We start from the raw sequence: 23,295 nt of genomic DNA, 5'->3' as shown, positions 1-23,295 counted from the left end.
CATTTCCCAGAGCAACCAATCACAGCTCAGGTTTCATTTTAACTGAGCTGTTTAAAAAATGAAAGCTGTCCTGTGGTTGGTTGCTATGGACAAACGTTTTGATAAATGAGGCCTAGTTAGGTTGATTGCAGCCAGCACCCACCAGGGGGCGTTCTACACCTACTTATTATTATAATATCGTCCAATTACTGGGGAGAAGAAGGAAATAAACGGCCATTGCTGTAATGGGATAAAATGAGCCCGAAAGTGTCACACTGCAATGTCACCGCACATAAGTCACCACATGGCGAACGCTCTGCTCCTGGACGACCTGATAAGGAATCCTGTGATCACAAGAAAAGATGGCGGAAACACCTATAACAATTTATTAAAGGCATAAAACAATGCAGAATGAGGCCGGGGCCACACGTCTGTGCTGCAATAGTGGGACCGAGGAGCACACGGAGTTAAGAGACTGATGTTTCCATAAATCGACAGCGTTTCACGACATCGAATAACAAGACCGTGTTACAGTTGTGCTCAAAAGTTTACACACCCCGGCAGAATTTTTGATTTCTTGGCCTTTTTTCAGAGAATGTGAATGATAACACCAAAACTTTTCCTCCACTCATGGTCAGTGGTTGGGTGAAGCCATTTATTGTGTTTTCTCTTTTTAAATCATAATGACAACCCAAAACATCCAAATGACCCTGATCAAAAGTTCACATACCCCATTTCTTAATACCGTGTGTTGCCCCCTCTAACATCAATGACAGCTTGAAGTCTTTTGTGGTAGTTGTGGATGAGGGTCTTTATTTTCTCAGATGGGAAAGCTGCCCACTCTTCTTGACAAAAAGCCTTCAGTTCCTGTAAATTCCTGGGCTGTCTAGCATGAACTGTGCGCTTGAGATCTCCCCAGAGTGGCTCAATGATATTGAGGTCAGTAGACTGAGATGGCCACTCCAGAACCTTCACTTTGTTCTGCTGTAGCCAATGACAGGTTGACTTGGCCTCGTGTTTTGGATCGTTGTCATGTTGGAACGTCCAAGTACGTCCCATGCGCAGCTTCTGGGCTGATGATTGCAAATTTGCCTCCAGTATTTTCTGATAACGCACTGCATTCATCTTTCTTTCAACTTTGACCAAGTTTCCTGTGCCTTTGTAGCTCACACATCCCCAAAACATCAGTGATCCACCTCTGTGCTTTACAGTAGGAATGATGTTCCTTTCATCATAGGCCTTGTTGACCTCTCTCCAAATGTAACGTTTATGGTTGTGGCCAAAAAGTTCAATTTTGGTCTCATCACTCCAAATTACCTTGTTCCAGAAGTTTTGAGGCTTGTTTATGTGCTGTTTTGTGTATTGTAGGTGAGATACTTTGTGGCATTTGCGCAGTAATAACTTTCTTCTGGCAACTCGACCATGCAGCCCATGTTTTGGTGTCATCATTCATATTCTCTGATAAAAGGCCAAGAAAGCAAAAATTCTGCCGGGGTATGTAAACTTTGAACACAACTGTATACTCCAGAGCTGCACTGACTATTCTGCTGGTGCAGTCACTATGTAGATACATTACTGATCCTGTACTGATCCTCAGTTACATCCCATATTATACTCCAGAGCTGCGCTCACTACTTCAGTAGTTGTTTTTGTAAGCTAGTCAGATCTGTACAATACCAGGTCTAAAGATAACACTTTTCAGAATGAAAATCATCAAAACAAGTTATGTTCTTCTGAAGTCTGCAGAACTGCGAATACAGCTCTGGAGGTGGGTCTCTTTTCCAAATTTTGGGATGTTCCCAGGCTTCCCAGAGTGGTAGCAGGTGGCATTTCATATGCAGTGCTGTAATTGTACAGGGTCGTTTAATCCCTTTAGATGCCTCTGGTTTCGGTGGTTGTCATGTCAGTCATTGATGTGACCACGGACCATTTCGGACACTTCTCTGCAGTCTGTGGATCTATCTGCATTGCATTAGGTACAATAAATAACATTCTCTGATATACTGTTGGGCGTATGATAACATGCAGGGCTTGGTGGGGGATGGTGAAGACCTCCACCCAACTCAGCGATAACTCCCCCTATTGTATGGAAACATCAAGTCTCTCCTCAGGGCTACGAAGAGCTTGGTTAGGCTTTGCATCCAGAACTTCTGCTGGTGGCTGTTTTCTGTCTGTGATGTCTTCAGGGCCCCGTAGGCCATGGTCAGGAGTGTTCTCTCAAAGTCATCAACCTTTAGGGGTCCAGGAACATGAGATAATTTATCTCCCAACCGGAGGATCTCAGATATCGACTTTGGAATTACATCATTGCACACAACGTCAAAGGTGGAGGCCTTCCTTAGAGAAGACAACTCCGGGTCCCGGAGAGTCAGACGGTCATCCTGGTCAATGCGGACTCCAGTAGACAAGAACTAGAAGAAGAAGGATAGAGTTCATTTTATTTTTTAAAGATATATCGATATGTCTACCTTTCTATATCTATCTCATATTTAGTTACTCAACTCTCAATATCTATCGCAATGGGGGTATCTAGGTGGGCACGTGGGGCATTTGCCCTTAGTGCAGCTGGCAGGGCATGTCGTTCGGCTTCCTAATGTGGCAGCCTTTTGCCACCCTCTGAGAGCGAGATTCTGCTGTTTTTCATATGGAGGAGAAAAGTGTGAAGAGACAGTATGGGGGAGAAAAGCGTGATGGGACAGTACAAGGGGGAGAATTGTATGAAGGGGCATTGTAGGGGGAAGTGTAACAGGACAGTATGGGGGTGACAAGTGTGAGGTGACAGTATCGGGGTGAACAGTGTAAGGGGACCCAGTATGGGGGGGTGGTAGTGTAAGAGGAAGTATGGGGAGTAAAGAGTGAGGTGACAATATGGTGGAGTGTAAGGGGACAGTATGGGGGTGAGAAGTGTGAGGCGACAGTATCGGGGTGAACAGTGTAAGGGGACCCAGTATGGGGGGGAAGTGTAATGGGAAGTATGGGGAGTAAAGAGTGAGGTGACAATATGGCAGAGTGCAAGGGGACAGTATGGGGGTGAGAAGTGTGAGGCGACAGTATCGGGGTGAACAGTGTAAGGGGACCCAGTATGGGGGGGTGGTAGTGTAAGAGGAAGTATGGGGAGTAAAGAGTGAGGTGACAATATGGTGGAGTGTAAGGGGACAGTATGGGGGTGAGAAGTGTGAGGCGACAGTATCGGGGTGAACAGTGTAAGGGGACCCAGTATGGGGGGAAGTGTAATGGGAAGTATGGGGAGTAAAGAGTGAGGTGGCAATATGGCGGAGTGCAAGGGGACAGTATGGGGGTGAGTGTGAGGAGGCACAGTATAGAGACTGGCTAGTCTAAAGGAGCAGTATAGAGAGGGAACAGTATGAGAGGACAGCGTGAGAGCACAGCAAGGAAGGGACAATATGCAGAGCGGGAGTTTGAGGAGGGTGCACAGTATAAAGGGCAGTATAAGGGAGACTCATTGTAATAAGACAGTGTGAAGAATAGAAAGGGGGCAGCAAGGTGGTTGACGCTTAACCCCTTTACCCCCAAGGGTGGTTTGCACGTTAATGACGGGGCCAATTTTTACAATTCTGACCACTGTCCCTTTATGAGGTTATAACTCTGGAACGCTTCAACAGATCTTAGCGATTCTGACACTGTTTTCTCGTGACATATTGTACTTCATGATAGTGGTAAAATTTCTTCGATATAACTTGCATTTATTTGTGAAAATAACGGAAATTTGGTGAAAATTTTGAAAATTTCGCAATTTTCCAACTTTGAATTTTTATGCCCTTAAATCACAGACATATGTCAAACAAAATACTTAATAAGTAACATTTCCCACATGTCTACTTTACATCAGCACAATTTTGGAACCAACATTTTTTTTGTTAGGGAGTTATAAGGGTTAAAAGTTGACCAGCAATTTCTCATTTTTACAACACCATTTTTATTATATGATAGAAAATACCCAAGTGTGACACCATTCTAAAAACTGCACCCCTCAAGGTGCTCAAAACCACATTCAGGGTATGTTCACACGTTCCTGATTTCCCTCCTTTTTTTTCAGGACTAAAAACCGCAGCTCTTGGCAGAAAACGCAGGTGCGGTTTTTGGTGTGTTTTTGGTGCGGTTTTTGGTGCGGTTTTTAGTGCGGTTTTTTATGCAGTTTTCTCTGCAGATTGTCTGTGTTTGACACAAATAAAGCTTTAACTGCAGTGGGGGAAAAAAAAAAAGAAATGATGTCATTTCCTTGTCCAACCCTTTTCTTCTTCCATCCTCCATTTTGGGACTAAACACCAAAATGAGTGGACGTGTTTTGAATGACAGCGCTCCGCAGAGTGCTGAGCGTAGGCCAGATCACAGCCCGCGGATCCAGCTCTATCCAGCTATTTAAGTCTACGTTCACATTTGCGGTCTGCGCCGCTGCGTCGGGCGCCGCAGCGTCGCCGCATGCGTCATGCGCCCCTATATTTAACATGGGGGCGCATGGACATGCGTCGCACTTGCGTTTTGCGCCGCATGTGTCACTGCAGCGCACGCATCCGGGCGCAGAGGACGCAGCAAGTTGCATTTTTGCTGCGTCCAAAATCAATAAAAAAAAGGACGCATGCGGCGCAAAACGCAGTGTTGTGCATGCGTTTTGCTGCGTTTTTGTTTGCGTTGTGTGTTGCGGCGCCGACACTGCGGCGCACAACGCAAATGTGAACATAGCCTAAGTGCCACGTATTTCAGTGCCACGTATTTAAGTGCCACGTATTTCAGTGCCACGTATTTCAGTGCCACGTATTTCAGTGCCACGTATTTAAGTGCCACGTATTTCAGTGCCACGTATTTAAGTGCCACGTATCACGTATTTCAGTGCCATGTATTTAAGTGCTACGTATTGTACTGTACCCTGCATGGAAAAAAGCTGCGGAACCGCAGCGGCAAAACCGCTGCGGTTCCGCGGTAAAAAATGCACTGTGTGAACATGGCCTCAAGGAGTTTATTAACCCTTCAGGTGTTTCACAGGAATTTTTGGAATGTTTAAATAAAAATGAACATTTAACTTTTTTTCACAAAAAATTTACTTCAGCTCCAATTTGTTTTATTTTACCAAGGGTAACAGGAGAAAATGGACCCCAAAAGTTGTTGTACAATTTGTGCTGAGTACGCTGATACCCCATATGTGGGGGTAAACCACTGTTTGGGCGCATGACAGAGCTCGGAAGCGAAGGAGCGCCGTTTGACTTTTCAATGCAAAATTGACTGGAATTGAGATGGGACGCCATGTTGCGTTTGCAGAGCCCCTGATGTGCCTAAACATTGAAACCCCCCACAAGTGACACCATTTTGGAAAGTAGACCCCCTAAGGAACTTATCTAGATGTGTGGTGAGCACTTTGACCCATTAAGTGATTCACAGAAGTTTATAATGCAGAGCCGTAAAAATAAAATATATTTTTTCACAAAAATGATCTTTTCGCCCCCAATTTTTTATTTTCCCAAGGGTAAGAGAAGAAATTGGACCCTGAAAGTTGTTGTCCAATTTGTCCCGAGTACGACGATACCCCATATGTTGGGGTAAACCCCTGTTTGGGCGCACGGGAGAGCTCGGAAGGGAAGGAGCACTGTTTTACTTTTTCAACGCAGAATTGGCTGGAATTGAGATGGGACGCCATGTCGCATTTGGAGAGCCCCTGATGTGCCTAAACAGTGGAAACCCCCAATTATAACTGAAACACTAATCCAAACACACCCCTAATCCTAATCCCAATGGTAACCCTAACCACACCCCTAACCCAGACACACCCCTAATCCCAACCCTATTCCCAACCGTAAATGTAATCCAAACTCTAACCCTAACTTTAGCCCCAACCCTAACTGTAGCCCCAACCCTAACCCTAACCCTAATGGGAAAATGGAAATAAATTTTTTAAAATGTTTTAATTTTTCGCTAACTAAGGGGGTGATGAAGGGGGGTTTGATTTACTTTTATAGCGGGTTATTTAGCGGATTTTTATGATTGGCAGCCGTCACACACTGAAAGACGCTTTTTATTGCAAAAAATATTTTTTGCGTTACCACATTTTGAGAGCTATAATTTTTCCATATTTTGGTCCACAGAGTCATGTGAGGTCTTGTTTTTTGCGGGATGAGTTGACGTTTTTATTTGTAACATTTTCGGGCACGTGACATTTTTAATCGCTTTTTATTCCGATTTTTGTGAGGCAGAATTACCAAAAACCAGCTATTCATGAATTTCTTTTGGGGGAGGCGTTTATACCGTTCCACATTTGGTAAAATTGATAAAGCAGTTTTATTCTTCGGGTCAGTACGATTACAGCGATACCTCATTTATATCATTTTTTAATGTTTTGGTGCTTTTATACGATAAAAACTATTTTATAGAAAAAATAATTATTTTTGCATCGCTTTATTCTCAGGACTATAACTTTTTTATTTTTCCTTTGATGATGCTGTATGGCAGCTCGTTTTTTGCGGGACAAGATGACGTTTTCAGCGGTACCATGGTTATTTATATCCGTTTTTTTGATCGCGTGTTATTCCACTTTTTATTTGGCGGTATGATAATAAAGCGTTGTTTTTGCCTCTTTTTTTTTTTACGGTGTCCACTGAAGGGGTTAACTAGTGGGACAGTTTTATAGGTCGGGTCGCTACTGACGCGGCGATACTAAATATGTGTACTTTTATTGTTTTTTTTATGATTTAGATAAAGAAATGTATTTATAGGAACAATATATATTTTTTTTTTTTTGCATTTTTTTTGGAATTATTATTATTTTTTTTTACACTCTAACATTGCCCCAGGGGGAAGGCATGATGTTATAGTGTAAGATCGCCGATCTGACACTTTGCTGTGCACTGTGTCAGATCGGCGATCTGACGTGCACAGCTCCTGGAGGCTTCCCGGTGCCTGCTCTAAGCAGGCGCAGTGAAGCCACCTCCCTGCAGGACCCGGATGCCGTGGCCATCTTGGATCCGGGCCTGCTGCAGGGAGGAGGAGGTAAGAGACCCTCGGAGCAACGCGATCACATCGCGTTGCTCCGGGGGTCTCGGGGAAGCACGCAGGGAGCCCCCTCCCTGTGCGATGCTTCCCTATACCGCCGGAACACTGCGATCATCTTTGATCGCAGTGTCCCGGGGTTAATGTGCCGGGGGTGGTCCGTGACCGCTCCTGGCACATAGTGTCGGATGTCAGCTGCGGTAGTCAGCTGACACCCGGCCGCGATCGGCCGCGCTCCCCCCGTGAACGCGGCCGATCGCGCTGGACGTACTATCCCGTCGGTGGTCATACGGGCCCACCCCACCTCGACGGGATAGTACGTCCAATGTCAGAAAGGGGTTAAGATAGCGACAGTGTGGTTGTTATAGATAATAAGGGCGGACAGTGGTTGTTACAGATAATAAGGGCGGACAGTGTGGAGGTTATATTGTATAGGAGAGGACAGTGTGGTGGCCATGTACAATAGGACAGTGTGGTGGTCATATTTGTGAAGGGAGCAGAGTGAGGCACCATTATTCGGGGGCACAGTGTACCGTAGGGCAGATAATTCTATTCAGGGACATTATAATGGCATTTATTTTTAAGGGCAGTGCGTCGGAATGTGCTGCAGAAGACTGAAGAAGTCTGTAGAGATGAGCTGTTGATTATGAAAAATCATCATGACATCTGGACAAGATGGAGAAGAAAAGAAAGATAACGTCTCCAATTTTATGAAGATGTCACCTATAAGGCACCTGGAGGTAAATGTTTGTGATCTCGACTACGTCTCATCAGTACTGCGGTTGCTGTATGGTCCACAGCAACCCAGCCTATCCTTACCATCACAAGTCCTAGTGAAGACCCAATAGACAATTAGTCACCCCCTTCCTAGGTAAGCCCGGCCTGTGGCATAGTGGATCCACACCCACCAGCATTACAGCTGTACTAAGCTTGTCGATGTATTCCTGTACTGATGGTGGTTCTGGTGTTGTATTCCTGTACTGATGGTGGTTCTGGTGTTGTATTCCTGTACTGATGGTGGTTCTGGTGTTGTATTCCTGTACTGATGGTGGTTCTGGTGTTGTATTCCTGTACTGATGGTGGTTCTGGTGATGTATTCCTGTACTGATGGTGGTTCTGGTGTTGTATTCCTGTACTGATGGTGGTTCTGGTGATGTATTCCTGTACTGATGGTGGTTCTGGTGTTGTATTCCTGTACTGATGGTGGTTCTGGTGATGTATTTATGTAGTGATGGTAGTTTTGGAGATGTATTCCTGTACTGATGGTGGTTCTGGTGTTGTATTCCTGTACTGATGATGGCAATGGTGATGTATTTATGTAGTGATGGTAGTTTTGGAGATGTATTCATGTACTGATAGTGGTTCCGGTGATTCACGTCTTCAAAATTTACCAAAAGCTGATGACTTCCTAAAATATCAGATTTTTATTTTAAATTCATTAAAATTTCATGATAGCAGAGGGAGATGAAAGTTGATGCTTTTCGACACACAGGTCTTAATCGTAACGTTATATTAATAGTCTGTGATCATAAAGCAGAGGAGAAGAGCTCAGAAAAAAATAGACTAAAGAGCTGCAAACTCACCTGTCAGCCCATCAGAATGAGATCACTGACAGATTCTTAGTTAACTCATTCTGCAGTCAGCAATAGACAACGCAGTGCCGGCTACGGAAGGCAAATCGTGCAAAGTAACAAGTGCATGTCCCAAACACGTTAATAATGTATTGATTTTTTTATGAAACACTTTTTATATGGATCTTGTATTCTAATTTTTAAAAATGCTGCTAAAATAAAATAGTGACGTTTTTATCCATATGGGCGGGACTGTTCTCATTTCTGGCACATTACCTGGCCTGGTTTGTCATATATGGCCACTTATGCACTATGCTGCTATCTCACCACACAGACAGATTTACCCATCAGGTGTCTGGGAAAGCTGAGTGACCATCCTGGTGGGCGCTGTACTACATATATAATGTAAACGGCAGCATCTCCTCGGAGAAGGTCGTCCTCTGAGCCCGATCAGCCCACGCTGCCCCAGCAATAGGACATTCCCTGCCATCGGCCCATCCTGGAAAGATTCTATAGATTTTCCACTGACCTCATAGAGCAGCTCCACCTCCGGCAGCGACATCTGAAAAACGGGGTCCAGGAACTCTGCCGAAGAGCGACGCACACGATGGGCGGATGGAAAAAACACAGCTGCGGGTACAAAAGAACAGGTTGTACAGTGTATATATTGTTCCTGGCGCCTATACTCAAGTTATACCAGCCAAACACATACCTCTATATACAACTCATACCGTTTGTACATGTATAATTATATACAGGAGATACCCAGGTTATACCAGCTGTACATATATCATATACAGGAGATGCCCAGGTTATACCAACTGTACATATATAATTATATACAGGAGATACCCAGGTTATACCAGCTGTACATATATCATATACAGGAGATGCCCAGGTTATACCGGCTGTACATATATAATTATATACAGGAGATACCCAGGTTATACCAGTTGTACATATATAATTATATACAGGAGATGCCCAGGTTATACCAGCTGTACATATATAACTATATACAGGACATACCCAGGTTATACCAGCTGTACATATATAATTATATACAGGAGATACCCAGGTTATACCACATGTACATTTATCATATACAAGAGATGCCCAGGTTATACCAGCTGTACATATATAATTATATACAGGAGATGCCCAGGTTATATCAGCTGTACATACATAATTATATACAGGAGATGCCCAGGTTATACCAGCTGTACATATATAATTATATACAAGAGATGCCCAGGTTATACCAGCTGTGCATATATAATTATATACAGGAGATGTCCAGGTTATACCAGCTATACATATATAACTATATACAGGAGATGCCCAGGTTATACCAGCTGTACATATATAATTATATACAAGAGATGCCCAGGTTATACCGGCTGTACATATATAATTATATGCAGGAGATGCCCAGGTTATACCAGCTGTACATATATAATACAGGAGATGCCCAGGTTATACCAGCTGTACATATATAATTATATACAGGAGATGCCCAGGTTATACCGGCTGTACATATATAATTATATGCAGGAGATGCCCAGGTTATACCAGCTGTACATATATAATACAGGAGATGCCCAGGTTATACCAGCTGTACATATATGATTATATACAGGAGATGCCCAGGTTATACCAGCTGTACATATATAATTATATACAGGAGATGTCCAGGTTATACCAGCTATACATATATAACTATATACAGGAGATGCCCAGGTTATACCAGCTGTACATATATATTTATATACAGAGGATACCCAGGTTATACCAGCTGTACATGTATAATTATATACAGGAGATACCCAGGTTATACCAGCTGTATATATATAATACAGGAGATGCCCAGGTTATACCAGCTGTACATATATAATTATATACAGGAGATACCCAGGTTACACCAGCTGTACATATAGAATTATATACAGGTGATACCCAGGTTATACCAGCTGTACATATATAACTATATACAGGAGATGCCCAGGTTATACCAGCTGTACATATATAATTATATACAGGAGATGCTCAGGTTATACCAGCTGTACATATATAAATATATACCGGAGATGCCCAGGTTATACCAGCTGTACATATATAATTATATACAGGAGATGCCCAGGTTATACCGGCTGTACATATATAACTATATACAGGAGATGCCCAGGTTATACCAGCTGTACATATATAATTATATACAGGAGATGCTCAGGTTATACCAGCTGTACATGTATAGTTATATACAGGAGATACCCAGGTTATAGCAGCTGTACATATATAATTATATACAGGAGATGCCCAGGCTATACCAGCTGTACATATATAATTATATACAGGAGATGCCCAGGTTATACCAGCTGTACATATATAATTATATACAGGAGATGCCCAGGTTATACCAGCATGCTCTAAATCACTATATAGAATAATATGTATCCCTTTTATAGGCGTTCTATGGAGTTATATCAATGTATCACAAGCTGCCTCCATACAGCGGGGTCCTGGCGAGGGTCCTGGAATGTGTCGGGGCTGGAGCGGGCGGTGTCAGTGCTGTGTATCTTGGACACTAGTGTGTATACACTGTGTAATGGAGTGTGCGGTGTGCGGAGCCCTGAGGACGTGCGGGCGTCCGCTGTACGAGGGTCTACGGCACTGTCAGCTCTACGGAGCCTACTGTGTATGATTGATTGATAATTATTCTCTAATGATAAATGAACATTCTCCTTTCCGTCATTCTGATCATCTTCTATAATGGACAGGACAGTGATAATTAAAGGGATAGTCCCATCTAGTCCCTTCTATCCCTTGAGACAATGTGAATCAGCCAACTGTAAGCCTGATCAGCTGCAATCACTAAGAGAGGCTGCAGGCTACTGTCTGTTTTCCTAACAGCGGCCACTGCTGGAGAAATGTGGTATTACACTGTGCCCATTCACATTAATCGCAGACCATAGTCTACATATTTCGCTGAGTCCTCCAGCTCAGGATGAGTCTTTGCATCTGTCCGGTACTTTGGCTCATAGATGGGAGTCTTGAGTAGGGGTCCCCCTTTATGATGTCAGGAGTGGCCTTTTTGCTGTAAAAAGTTGCCGATTCACTAACCTATAAATGGCAATCCTAAAATTACTACAAGAGTCCATAAAAAGAAGGTGTGAGTCAGCGAGCAAATGTCACATTTCCAAACCTCGCCCAGAGATGTGACTGGTGCCAGTGTGTTATAAATACATTTGTGGATCCTGGCACGACCACGGGCACGACCACGTCCTGAAAGAAGCCGGTCAGTGTGTTACTGGGTGGAGATGCAGCTAAATGGGGTCATTGTACGCTGCCTGCCAGGGGTCTCCCCACACGATTCCATGGATAAAGTCCAGCTGGCCTGTTATTAACCTCTGTTTGCCCAGACCCCATGAGTGCCGTACATCTCAACGCCCCCTCTCACCTCATCAGCAGTGTACTTCTTGTGTTTTCCGGTTCATTTCAGGTCATTGTCTTGGGTTTGTCCTGCCAGATTCCCAGTTTGGAGTTACTCAGGTATCTAACAGCTTCACCCAGGGAACAGGATCATGCCAACAATGTGAAGGCACCTCCTGTAATGGGGCATCATACAGAACACCAGGGGGCACAGCTACACGAATTGGGCAAAGATTCCATTATTCACCCTATGTCTTTATACCAACCTAAGAAGGGGTAAGATTCAGGAGGCAACCAACCAGAAGTTCAAGACCCAATATCATTGAATCCTGTCCTTTGGAGCTTGCTCCCCTCTGTTGCAACCAATCATCAGGATGTGAGGGGTTCTTGGTCTTCTGGCTGCTGTGTTGTGTGGTCTACTCTTCATTCTTAATTGTCTAGGTCCCTTTTCCTCTTTCATGCCAAAGTACTCAAGTCCATCAATCAGCAGTCGGATCGACGGTGGCATCTTGCTGCCCATCCAGAGTTGCCTGGGTAGCACATGCACCTTGGACTATGTCCACATTAAATAAAAAAGCGGTGGCACAAAAGGAGTGGGCAGTAAATGATCATCCCTCCTCTCTATAGGGGACAAAGAGTACTTTCTAAAGTTGGGAAATGTACTTTTGGTGTCCCAATAAAAAGATGTTACTGCTGTACACCTAGTGCACTGGATAAAGGTGCAGAACTGAACCAAGGTTGCTCTATCCTTAGACTTTAGTTTTGGATGGCACTCCACTGCATCAAGACTGTTGTGAATTAGACTTTTTTGGCTCCCTCTTGTGGTCACTAGTGGTATGACTCTGAGATTGTCTTTCCCTAGTTTGGCACCCACCTGGGTCGTTAGTCCAGGGGTGTTGCTATATGAACTTCCTGAATTCTTAGTCTGGTGCCTGGCATCGTTGTAATCAGTCCTTTCTGTTTGCTCCTGTCTGGTGGTCCTGGTTCATGCAAAATTAAGCTAAGTCCTGCTTCCTTGTTTTTTGGTTATTTGTATGGCTCTTATTTTTTGTTCAGCTTGTACTAAATGTGATTCCTGATTTTGCTGGAAGCTCTAGGGGGCTGGTATTCTCCCCCCGGGCCGTTAGACGGTTCGGGGGGTTCTTGAATATCCAGCGTGGATATTTTTTATAGGGTTTTTGCTGACCGTATAAGTCATCTTACTATATTCTGCTATTAGTCAGTGGGCCTCTCTTTGCTAAATACCTAGTTCATTCTTACGTTTGTCTTTTCTTCTTACCTCACCGTTATTATTTGTTGGGGGCTTGTATCCAACTTTTGGGGTCTTTTCTCTGGAGGCAAGAAAGGTCTATCTTTTCCCTTCTAGGGTTAGTTAGTTCTCCGGCTGGCGTGAGACGTCTAGAACCAATGTAGGCACGTTCCCCGGCTGCTGCTATTTGTGGTGCTAGGATTAGCTATACGGTCAGCCCCTTTTACCACTGCCCTATGAGCTGTTTTTTTGTGTTTGCAGACTTGGTATTTATTGCAGAGACCCTCTGCCATTGGGGTCATAACACAAGACCACATTCACTGATCGAAAAGTTCCCCTTGCATATAAGTCTTTTTTAATAGTTTTTTTTTAATAGTTTTACCCTCCTTACAATCTACCTGAACTGTTATAACCCAAACCCTGGTAAGTCAAAATGCAATGACACCTATAATGTTACCCAATGTTTACTACCTTTGGGTACCGCCATGGGCACGTAAATCGCCCAATCATATAAATTATTAAATTCTCCTTCTGCTGAAGATCTTGGGGACATATAAAGGCCGATTTTGTCTTCCTTGTGCACATTTGTGATACTTTGTAGCAAACTTTAAGCACAGGACACTGACTTGAGCTGCTGAAGTTTCCAGACCGGATACAATTGTTACAACTCCAACACTGTGAGAAATATTACAGTTTCAACCTCGGGGTTTAGTTATCCATTGGCAGCAAGCAGAGAGATTTTGAAAACTAGAAGTAATTAAAACACATACTGTATAAGAAAGTTACAGAACTTTTCATAGGCAGTGATCTTGCCTTCTGTGTATGTGATTGCTACGGCTGTCATATTACAGGGGTTATGCTTTATTTAGTGCTGACCTCCACGCTCCTCCATTATAAGGGTCTTTGATGCGGCTCTGTATTTAATACACTGCAGCTTAGCTCTCTTTGAACGTTGCCCCTGATAATCAAAGCCACATGTTGATCAAAGGGTCCGCATTTCCCGGTATATTCCGTAGTATTATGAATATGTAAGAGTAAATAGGTCTGACTTTCTGATTTTCCTGAGCACCAGACCAATGAATAAATTGATTAACAGCGTTTTTACTTCACTTTGCCACCAAATTCCTGCCACATCAATTTGCACAATATATGGAAAATATTATATTCCCTGCATACAGCCATCACTAGGGGGAGCTCACTTCACATGGATTTTTACAGGCAGGGGGCATTGAACTCTGTAAGCAGTGAGCTGCCTCTAGTAGAGACTGCATGTAACCCCTATCATAATGTGACAGCAAAAAGTTTACTTCTAAAACACCCATCCAATTAGCAACCTTCATAGGGCTGGCCCTGTAGAAGGCACACCTCTAACCCTCTACCTTATTGTAGGGAGTTGTAGTTTCCTAAAAGCTTTGGAACTATAGCTTGAAGATTACTGCAGTTGTCATTCTACTTCGGAGAAGCCAAGCCCTTCTCATTATGGGTGGCTGTGATCTCTGACCTTGGGTTTGCCATCTGTTTCAAGACTCTGCCTACCAGCATGCCCTGTCACCAGTAAAACATGTTGGTGGTTATAGTTGTGGAATAATTGACCCATATGTGTTTTGCCAGGAAGATCTACGTCACAAAGTCAGCAGTTTAATCCCGTGCATGTTGGGCAGGTCAGCACATGTGCCCAGCATCTGGGTTGACATGGGCCACGGTCCTCATGGCCCATTACATAAATCTGCCGTTGTACTGAGCCTTTGATCAGAAGACTTCACAAGTCTGGAGGGAACACGATCCATATGGACACCTGCGGTAGTTTTGTCCGATGTGCCAGGAATGGAGTCACATAACATCTGCACGTCAATGCGTTTTACTACAGGTTGTTGTGACCGGTAGCAATAACGATAACTGTGACGTTTGGATTGTATCAGAGTCCACATCTGTATACAGCACATGTGGTAGAGACACACAATTTATCAAAAGGACATATGCATTTCCTCGTAATATATGTCCGCTATGGCGATGGTGTAACTAGAAGGGCTGCCAAGATAGTAATCGCAATCTGACCCAACAGTCTTGGTGGCCTATAGACCTCCTAGCACGCGATCTGGTGGTGGTACTTCAAGTTGAGGGAAGAATGGTGTGATGACAGCATGTCACTAGTAATCAAATAGATGAACCCATGTCAAAATAGCAAAAAATACTATAAAATGAGATGTAAATCATATGTGTGGTCCAGGCAAAGTCATAGGTTATTGGGTAGAAGACCTCTTCTAGCTTTTGCATCATGACTCAAAACTTCAAGTTACAACTGCGACCAAGCAACTTTTGCAGCCACTATGGGGTGTGTGAAAAGGTAATTTACTCCAGTTGGCCTCAAGTTCCTTGAGGGTTCACAATGTTCTTCTTTTCTTCATCGTCTAAAGGTTCTTCAATAAGACGTGAAGGTCCCACCACTCTCTTCTTCTTCTAGGCTAAAAGTTCACACCACTTCTTTTCTTTCCAAGACTCGAGAGCTGGAATACACTACTTTCTCTTTTTCAAGGCTCATGGGTCACACCACCTTTCCCTTCTTACTTCATCACATAAAAAACTTCTCAGTCTCAAAGGTTACACCACTTTTTCAATTTTCTCGTCAAAGCTCGAGGGGTCAAACAATTCTTTCTATCTTCTAGGTTTGAGGACTGCACTACTTTTTTGTTCTTCTTCAAGGATTTGGACCCAAATCACTTTCCTTCAAGATTTAAGGACCATGCTATTCTACTCTTTATCAAAGCTTAGCATACCATACATAACATCTTGCTGTTATAGGATAATGGAAGATTACTGTGGTAAGGAGCAGCCCCATCAGAGGATTGTTTTATATTTCATTGTATGAGAGTTACACCACTTTTCCCTTCAAGGATTCAAGGCAACATCACTTTAAGTCAAGGTTGGTGGGTCACGCCACTGTTGACGTTTTCAAGGCCCAAAGGTCACGCCACTTTTATTCAATGTCTGAGAGCTCCACCATTATTCTTCAAAGCTTGAGGTTCACACCACTCTTCTTTAACACTTGAGGACCACGCCACTCAAGAGTCTACTTGCAAGCTCAGGGTTCAGACTAGTGTTCTTCAAGGATCGAGGGTTGCCGCACATTTTTATTCAAGGTTCGAGTTCCATACCATTTTTTTACAAGGCTCACACGATTGTCCTTCAAAATTCAGGTGTCACGCCACTCTTCTTAAAGTCTGAATCGCACCATTCTTCTTCAAGGCTCGAAGATCTCACCATTTTTCTTCAAGGGTTTTAGAGTCATGCCACTCTTCTCCAAAACTCAAGAGCCACACAGTTCTTCTATGCTTAAGGATCAAACCAGTTTTCTTCAAGGCCATGTACTGTACGTAAGTCCTTAATGCTCTTTTTTTACTTAGTTCCCAGTTGTGCTGCATCAAGTTCCATCTTTTGAAACGTCTGAAAAACCTTTCAATGGGTGTAAGGACTGGAGTTTAGGAATAGTTCTTTATGGTGCACATAGTTATAGCCATGTAAATATGAGTAGGAGCCCAATCCTATGTGTATGACCCCCAATGTTGTCAAAAACAGCAAAAAAATGAACTAACAAAGCCCTATGTGTTCCACTAACACTCCCAGTAGGGTTGTCCTCAAATGACTTCTGCATCTCAAGCCCAAGTCTAAGACATTAAATGTCCTGTAGAAGATTCCTGATGTTCTAGGACATCTCCCCATACCGTAAAAACACAATTCTGAAGTCAAAGAGAGAAAAACACGAAGGTTGGAAGAAACTGCAGATAAATTCTGGATTGTAGAGGAAGCTTTGAAACAAATTTAGAGCTGGAAAATCTCTGCCACGCGAAACCTTATGAGACCTTATTAGGTTCTTCACGATTTCTCAACAATAACTTGTTCTCCGCAACGCCAGTACTTATTGTGCTCATTTACATGGTTGTGGTAAGGACTGATCTGACCGTACCTGGAGTCAGGGTAGACATTATGAGCATTGTATGTGTCTTATATGTGTATGATGAAGATGCTGTATATACAGTGGGGGAAATAAGTATTTGATCCTCTGACCATTTTCCCACCTACAAAGAATGGAGAAGGCTGTAATTTTTATCGCAGGTACACTTCACCTGTCAGAGAGAGAATCTAAAAATAAAATCCAGAAAATCACATTGTAGGATTTTTATATAATTAATTTGCATTTTATTGCATCAAATAAGTATTTGATCACCGACCAACCAGCGAGAATTCTGTCTCTCATAGACCTGATAGTTCTTCTGTAAGAAGCCTCCTACTCTGCACTCATTACCTGGATTAATTGCTCCTGTTTGACCTCGTTAAATGTATAAAAGACAACTGTCCACACACTCAATCACACTCCAACCTCTCCACCATGGCCAAGACCAAACAGCTGTCTAAGGACACCGGGGACAAAATTGTAGACCTGCACAAGGCTGGGATGGACTTCAGGGCAATAGGCAAGCAGCTTGGTGAGAAGGCAACAACTGTTGGCACAATTATTAGAAAATGGAAGAAACACAAGACTGTAAATCTTCCTCAGTCTGGGGCTCCATGCAAGATCTCGCCTCGTGGGGTAAGGATGATTCTGACAAAGGGCAGGAATCAGCACAGAACTACACGGGAGGACCTGGTCAATGACCTGAAGAAAGCTGGGACCACAGTCTCAAACATTACCGTTAGTAACACAATACACTGTCATGGAGTAAAATCCTGCAGGACACACAAGATCCTCCTGCTCACACCAGCACATGTCCAGGCCCATTTGAAGTTCGCCAATGACTATCTGGATGATCCAGAGGAAGCATGGGAGTAGGTCATGTGGTCAGATGTGATCAAAGTAGAACTTTTTGGTATCAACTCCACTCGCCGTGTTTGGAGAAAGAAGAAAGATGAGTACAATCTCATTAACATCATCCCAACCGTGAAGCATGGTGGAGGAAACATCATACTTTGGGGTGCCTATCTGCAAAGGGGACAAGACAACTATTGAAGGGAGGATGGATGGGGTCATGTATTTTGACCAACAAACTTTTTCCCTCAGTAAGAGCATTGAAGAAGGGTCGTGGATGGGTCTTCCAGCATGACAATGACCAGAAACACACAGCCAGGGCAACTAAGGAGTGGCTCCGTAAGAAGCATTTCAAGGTCCTGGAGCCTCAAGAGCTCAACCCCATAGAAAATCTTTGGAGGGAGCTGAAACTCAATGTTGACCAACGTCAGCCCCGAAACCTGAAAGATCTGGAGAAGATCTGTATGGAGGAGGGGGCCAATATCCCTGCTGCTGTGTGTGCAAACCTGGTTAAGAACTACAGGAAACGTCTGACCTCTGTAATTGCAAAGAAAGGTTTCTAGTCCAATTATTAAGTTCTGTTTTTCTATTGTATCAAATACTTATTTCATACAATAAAATTCAAATTAATTATGTAAAAATCCTACAATGTGATTTTCTGGATTTTATTTTTAGATTCTGTCTCTCACAGGTGAAGTGTACCTACGACAAAAAATCACAGCCCTCTCCATTCTTTGTAGGTGGGAAAACTTGCAAAATCGGCAGTGTATCAAATACTTATTTTCCCCCCTGTATGCCAATCACTGGGATGTGTATGATGGGGAGACATAAATGATAACATTCTGTATTCCTGTAGGCGCCACTAGAGGGAGCTTAAGAGCACAATCAGTCTGCAGTGAGCGCCCTCTAGTGGTGACAGCAGGTAGTCAGAATTTGATCATGTCTTTGCAGAGGTTTTGTTGCTCCTAATCAGGAAAGTGGTAGAAGAAAATATTAAGGAATTAGTGGATATAGAAGATATGATGGAGATGGACAATCTCATTTTCTTCTAGTCTTGGAGTCCAGATTTTTCCTGCATACTTCTTACATACATACATAAACATTTCCAGCCCCGATCCTGTGAATGTAGTGACGTCATGTGCAGACGCTCGTGGAAGCGAGGGGCGGCGTGAAGACTTGCACGGCTGCCAGTTAGATGGCCTTGATTGAACGCACTAAATGTGTGACATCGATGGATTTTACTTAAAGGGATCGGGCATTTTTATGTAAACAAAATGTATTTAAAAAAAATCAGTAACTTTCTCATAAACTTTGCAAAAGATCATCACAAAAAATCCAGCGATCAGCAGTGATCGGCAGAGGAACCTGGCAGAAAGTGCTCAACTTTCCCACAGTGCCTCCGCAGGTAGAGTCAGGTATTACACCTTTACAGTTTCTGTGTAATGTATGGAGTCCTCCAAAAAGAGACGTCCTAAAGCTAAACCCTAATCTACACCATATCTGTCAACAGATTAGGGTTTCCTATAAAAAGCTTCATAAAATGAAAATGAAAAAAAAAAATTATCCCAAAATTCTTTTGATGGTTGTCAGATCTATGGATTCGCTTCTTATTCTCTCTGTAAAACTAATTATAGACGTCGGCCACAAGTTTATGTCAGCGCTAGATGTGAGTTATATGAACCCGACATTCCAGCTGACGCCTGCCTGGAAATGAGAAAAAGGTGCAAAGTGAATCCGTTGGGATCGGGTGTTTTTTTTTGTTGTTGGATGTAGCAGAGCCGACTTTGTCATTGAGCACCAACAGTCACCTGTCTAACATTATTTTGAGATTTCGTTGGTCTAATGGACAGAAGATTACTGCACCCAGCTAAAAAAAAAAAGCAGCTCTGAGATTGTGTTCATGAACCAGGAGGCGCAGGATGAGCAGATGCAGCAGTGCCGACTTTGTCATTGAGCACCAGAAGTCACCTGTCTAATATAACCCTGAGTTTCCTTGGTCTAATGGATAATTAACATCTAAAAAGCAGCTCTGGCATTGTGTTCATGAACCAGGAGGCACAGTATGAGCAGATGTAGCAGAGCCGACTTCGTCACTGAGCACCAGAAGTTATCCATCTCATATTATTTTGGGTTCCCTTGGTTTAATGGATAATTAACATCTGTCTAAGACCTAACAGCGCCCAGCAAAAAAAAGAAAAAAGCTGCTCTGACACTGTGTTCATGAACCAGGAGGTCCAGTATGAACAGATGTAGCAGGGTCGACTTTGTCATTGAGCACCAGAAGCTACCTGTCTAATATAATTCTGGAGTTTCTTGGTCTAATGGATAATTAAAATCTAAAAAGCAGCTCTGGCATTGTGTTCATGAACCAGGAGGTGCAGTATGAGCAGATGTAGCAGAGCTGACTTTGTCATTGAGAACCAAAAGTCACCTGTCTATTATTTTGGGTTTCCTTGGTCTAATGCATAAGACATTACTGCATCCAGCAGAAAAAAAGCAGGTCTGGCATTGTTATTTATGAACCAGGAGGCTCAGTATGAGCAGATGCAGCAGAGCTGACTTTGTCACTGAGAACCAGAAGTTACCCGTCTAATATTATTTTGGGTTCCTTTGGTTTAATGGATAATTAGCATCTGTCTAAGACATTACTGCGCCCAGCAAAAAAAGAAAAAAGCAACTTTGACACTGTGTACATGAACCAGGAGGTCCAGTATGAACAGGTGTAGCAGAGCCAACTTTGTCATTGAGCACCAGAAGTTACATGTCTAATATAATTTTAGGTTCCCTTGGACTAATGAATAATTACCATCTAACTAAGATATTTCTGCCCCCCCGACAGCTTTGGCATTGTGGTTCATGAAGCAGCAAGCTCAGTATGAGCAGATGTAGCAGAGCTGAATCAGTCACTTTGTACTAATATATGTAACAGTGGTAAGTTTATTCTGCAATTCTAAGGAAAAGAAACAAATCAGAGGTGACCATTTAACATCAGTTCTGTAGCATTTTACAAACTCAGCTCTGCTACATCTAGAAAAAAAAAATATGTCGAATTCCCACTACGATTGGATTATACGGCAATGCATTAAACACAAAGGACGATGTAGCAGGGCTGAGTTTGTTGTGCGGTTCTGCGTTTGCAGTTTGGCACAGATAACATTGGTGGATTTACATAGGACTGCAAGTACAGTAACGAATACGCATAGAGCTTTCTATGACATAGCAAGCAGGAAAAGCGAAAACCTGTCAGTGAATGGGAACCTGCATACACCCCGCGCCCTCTCACCTCGGTGCCACTTGCTGGTGAAGTTGGCATCTACATAGTTGTAGAGCAGCAGCAGCAGGCAGAACTGGATGAACATGACCCGCGCTGGTATAACCTGGGCAGCTTTTTGGGCTGAGGCTTCTCCCCTGTCCTCCTGGGCGCAGCTCCTCTTTCCAGTAGTCGGCTTCTGGGGTCTCTGAAGCTCCTTGTACTTGTCTTATGACTGGAGCAGATTTTTTTTTTTCCTTTCATACATCTGGAATGAGTCAGGAATGCAGCACGTGAAATCTCCACCGCCTGAGGATCCCAGACATCATCCCAAATATCCCCCCCAAAATATACCCTCCCCTGGAAAACCGGACCAGGGCCTCATAGGAAATAATGCCCAATGTCCCTGGTGGTCAGTGGGGCCTAAGTATCTTGTACTTGTTCCCACTCCCTTATGATCAATCGTATACCTGAGTTCTAGTATATACTGTGGTGTCCCCTGGTGGGCTACTAGTATATACTGTGGTGTCCCCTGGTGGGCTAGTGGTATATACTGCGGTGTCCCCTGGTGGGCTAGTGGTATATACTGTGCCCAGTGATCTACCACCATATGCTGTCCCCACTCCATTTTATCCCTGGTGGTATAGTGGAACATAATTTGCCCAATACTATATTCTTTTCCGAGTTTCCTGTGCCAAATCATACTAATTTCATATTATACAATATACATAATGTTAATGGTCTCCATGGTATCTAGTATGTGTTATCCCTGGTGGTATAGTGGAAGACAATTTGGTGAACCAATGTGATACTCCTTGCCCAGTGTATGGGATCCATTGCCATGTACCAAATAATAGTCATTTGACATTATACACCATACGCTGTGCTCAGTGACTCAACAGTATCCAGTATGCTTTATCCCTGGTGGTGTAGGGGAACATATTTTGCCCAGTTTTGGGGAAAACAATACTATATTCCTTTTCCATATATTTCTTTATCACAGTGATTTAATAGTATATAATATATACAATGCCCACCGACTCTATAGTATCTAGAATGTTTCATCCCTGGTGGTATAGTGGAATATGATGTGCCCAGTCCCTGGTGAACAAATACTATATTCCTTTTCAATTTTCTTGGAACCGTTGCCATGTTCCATATCACAGTAATTTAGTATTATATATTATACACAATACCCAGCGACTCTGTGGTATATAGTATGTTTTATCCCTGGTGGTATGGTGGAATGCAACGTGTCCAATACTATATTCCTTGGCCACTTCTTGTGATCCATTGCCATATACCAAATAATATTACTTTAATATTATACTGAATGCTCAGTGACTCCATGGTACCTAGTATGTCTTATCCCTGGTGGTCCAGTGATACACAATGTGCCTGGAGTATATTATTTTATGTCCAGTCCCTAGGGTATCAGTTTCTTGCTACATTGCAAAGTATTCACTGTGCATAATGATTCGGAGGTAGATACTATATGTGACCTGGTGGTCTAGTGGTAATAAATAAGCCCTTTCCCTTGTGATCCATTGTAATGTGGTAACCGGTTATGATTTTTCTATAAGAAACACAACGACCAATGACCAATTCTGTGTTTTATACCTGGTAATCTGGTGGTAAATAAGGTGCCTGAGTCCTGGTGAGCTAGTGGTATGCTAACTGCTTACTCAATAGTGGTCTGAAGTCACATGCTATCCTCAGCACCTATTGATTCACTGTTATATCCACTGTGCACAGTGCTCAATGATCCAGCGGTACATCCTCTATTTACTCCTGCTGGGCTAGTGGTTGTGAAAAATACATTATACTTACATCCTAGTTAGCCATTGATATATTACATACTCAGGTCCTGGTGGTCGACTGCAGTATGATGTGCTGAGAGTTTGATATTTTTATTTATCCCTGGTAGTCTAGTGGGAAATATAATGTGCCCAGTTAGCCATCGGTGTGTTACATGCTTAGTCAATCCTGATCCTAAGCCATATGCTGTTCCCACTGCCTG

The 23,295-nt window shown here is 43.1% G+C and overlaps 1 protein-coding gene across 1 annotated transcript; it reads right to left on the bottom strand.

Annotated features, from left to right (window-relative positions):
* Window positions 1-351: 351 nt before the first annotated feature.
* Window positions 352-21,588, bottom strand: FAM180A (family with sequence similarity 180 member A). Its single transcript, XM_077266761.1, has 3 exons — window positions 21,309-21,588; window positions 9,076-9,176; window positions 352-2,390 (listed from the first exon to the last, which is right to left on the bottom strand). The coding sequence occupies exons 1-3, from the start codon at window positions 21,382-21,384 to the stop codon at window positions 2,043-2,045; spliced, it is 525 nt and encodes a 174-aa protein (XP_077122876.1). The 5' UTR covers window positions 21,385-21,588; the 3' UTR covers window positions 352-2,042.
* Between the last annotated feature and the right edge of the window lie 1,707 nt (window positions 21,589-23,295).

This window comes from Ranitomeya variabilis, chromosome 5 (assembly GCF_051348905.1).
Source record: "Ranitomeya variabilis isolate aRanVar5 chromosome 5, aRanVar5.hap1, whole genome shotgun sequence".
Classification (NCBI taxonomy): Eukaryota; Metazoa; Chordata; class Amphibia; order Anura; family Dendrobatidae; genus Ranitomeya; species Ranitomeya variabilis.
The sequence above is the reverse complement of the archived record's forward strand: the minus strand, read 5'-3'. Positions and strand labels throughout refer to the sequence as shown.

Excerpts from the sequence above, each read along its gene's own strand:
- FAM180A (XM_077266761.1), bottom strand. The coding sequence starts at position 21,384 with ATGTTCATCCAGTTCTGCCTGCTGCTGCTGCTCTACAACTATGTAGAT. Across the intron at positions 9,177-21,308 it reads CACCAGCAAGTGGCACCGAG|CTGTGTTTTTTCCATCCGCC; the intron begins GTGAGAGGGCGC and ends TTGTACCCGCAG. Across the intron at positions 2,391-9,075 it reads AGGTGGAGCTGCTCTATGAG|TTCTTGTCTACTGGAGTCCG; the intron begins GTCAGTGGAAAA and ends TTCTTCTTCTAG.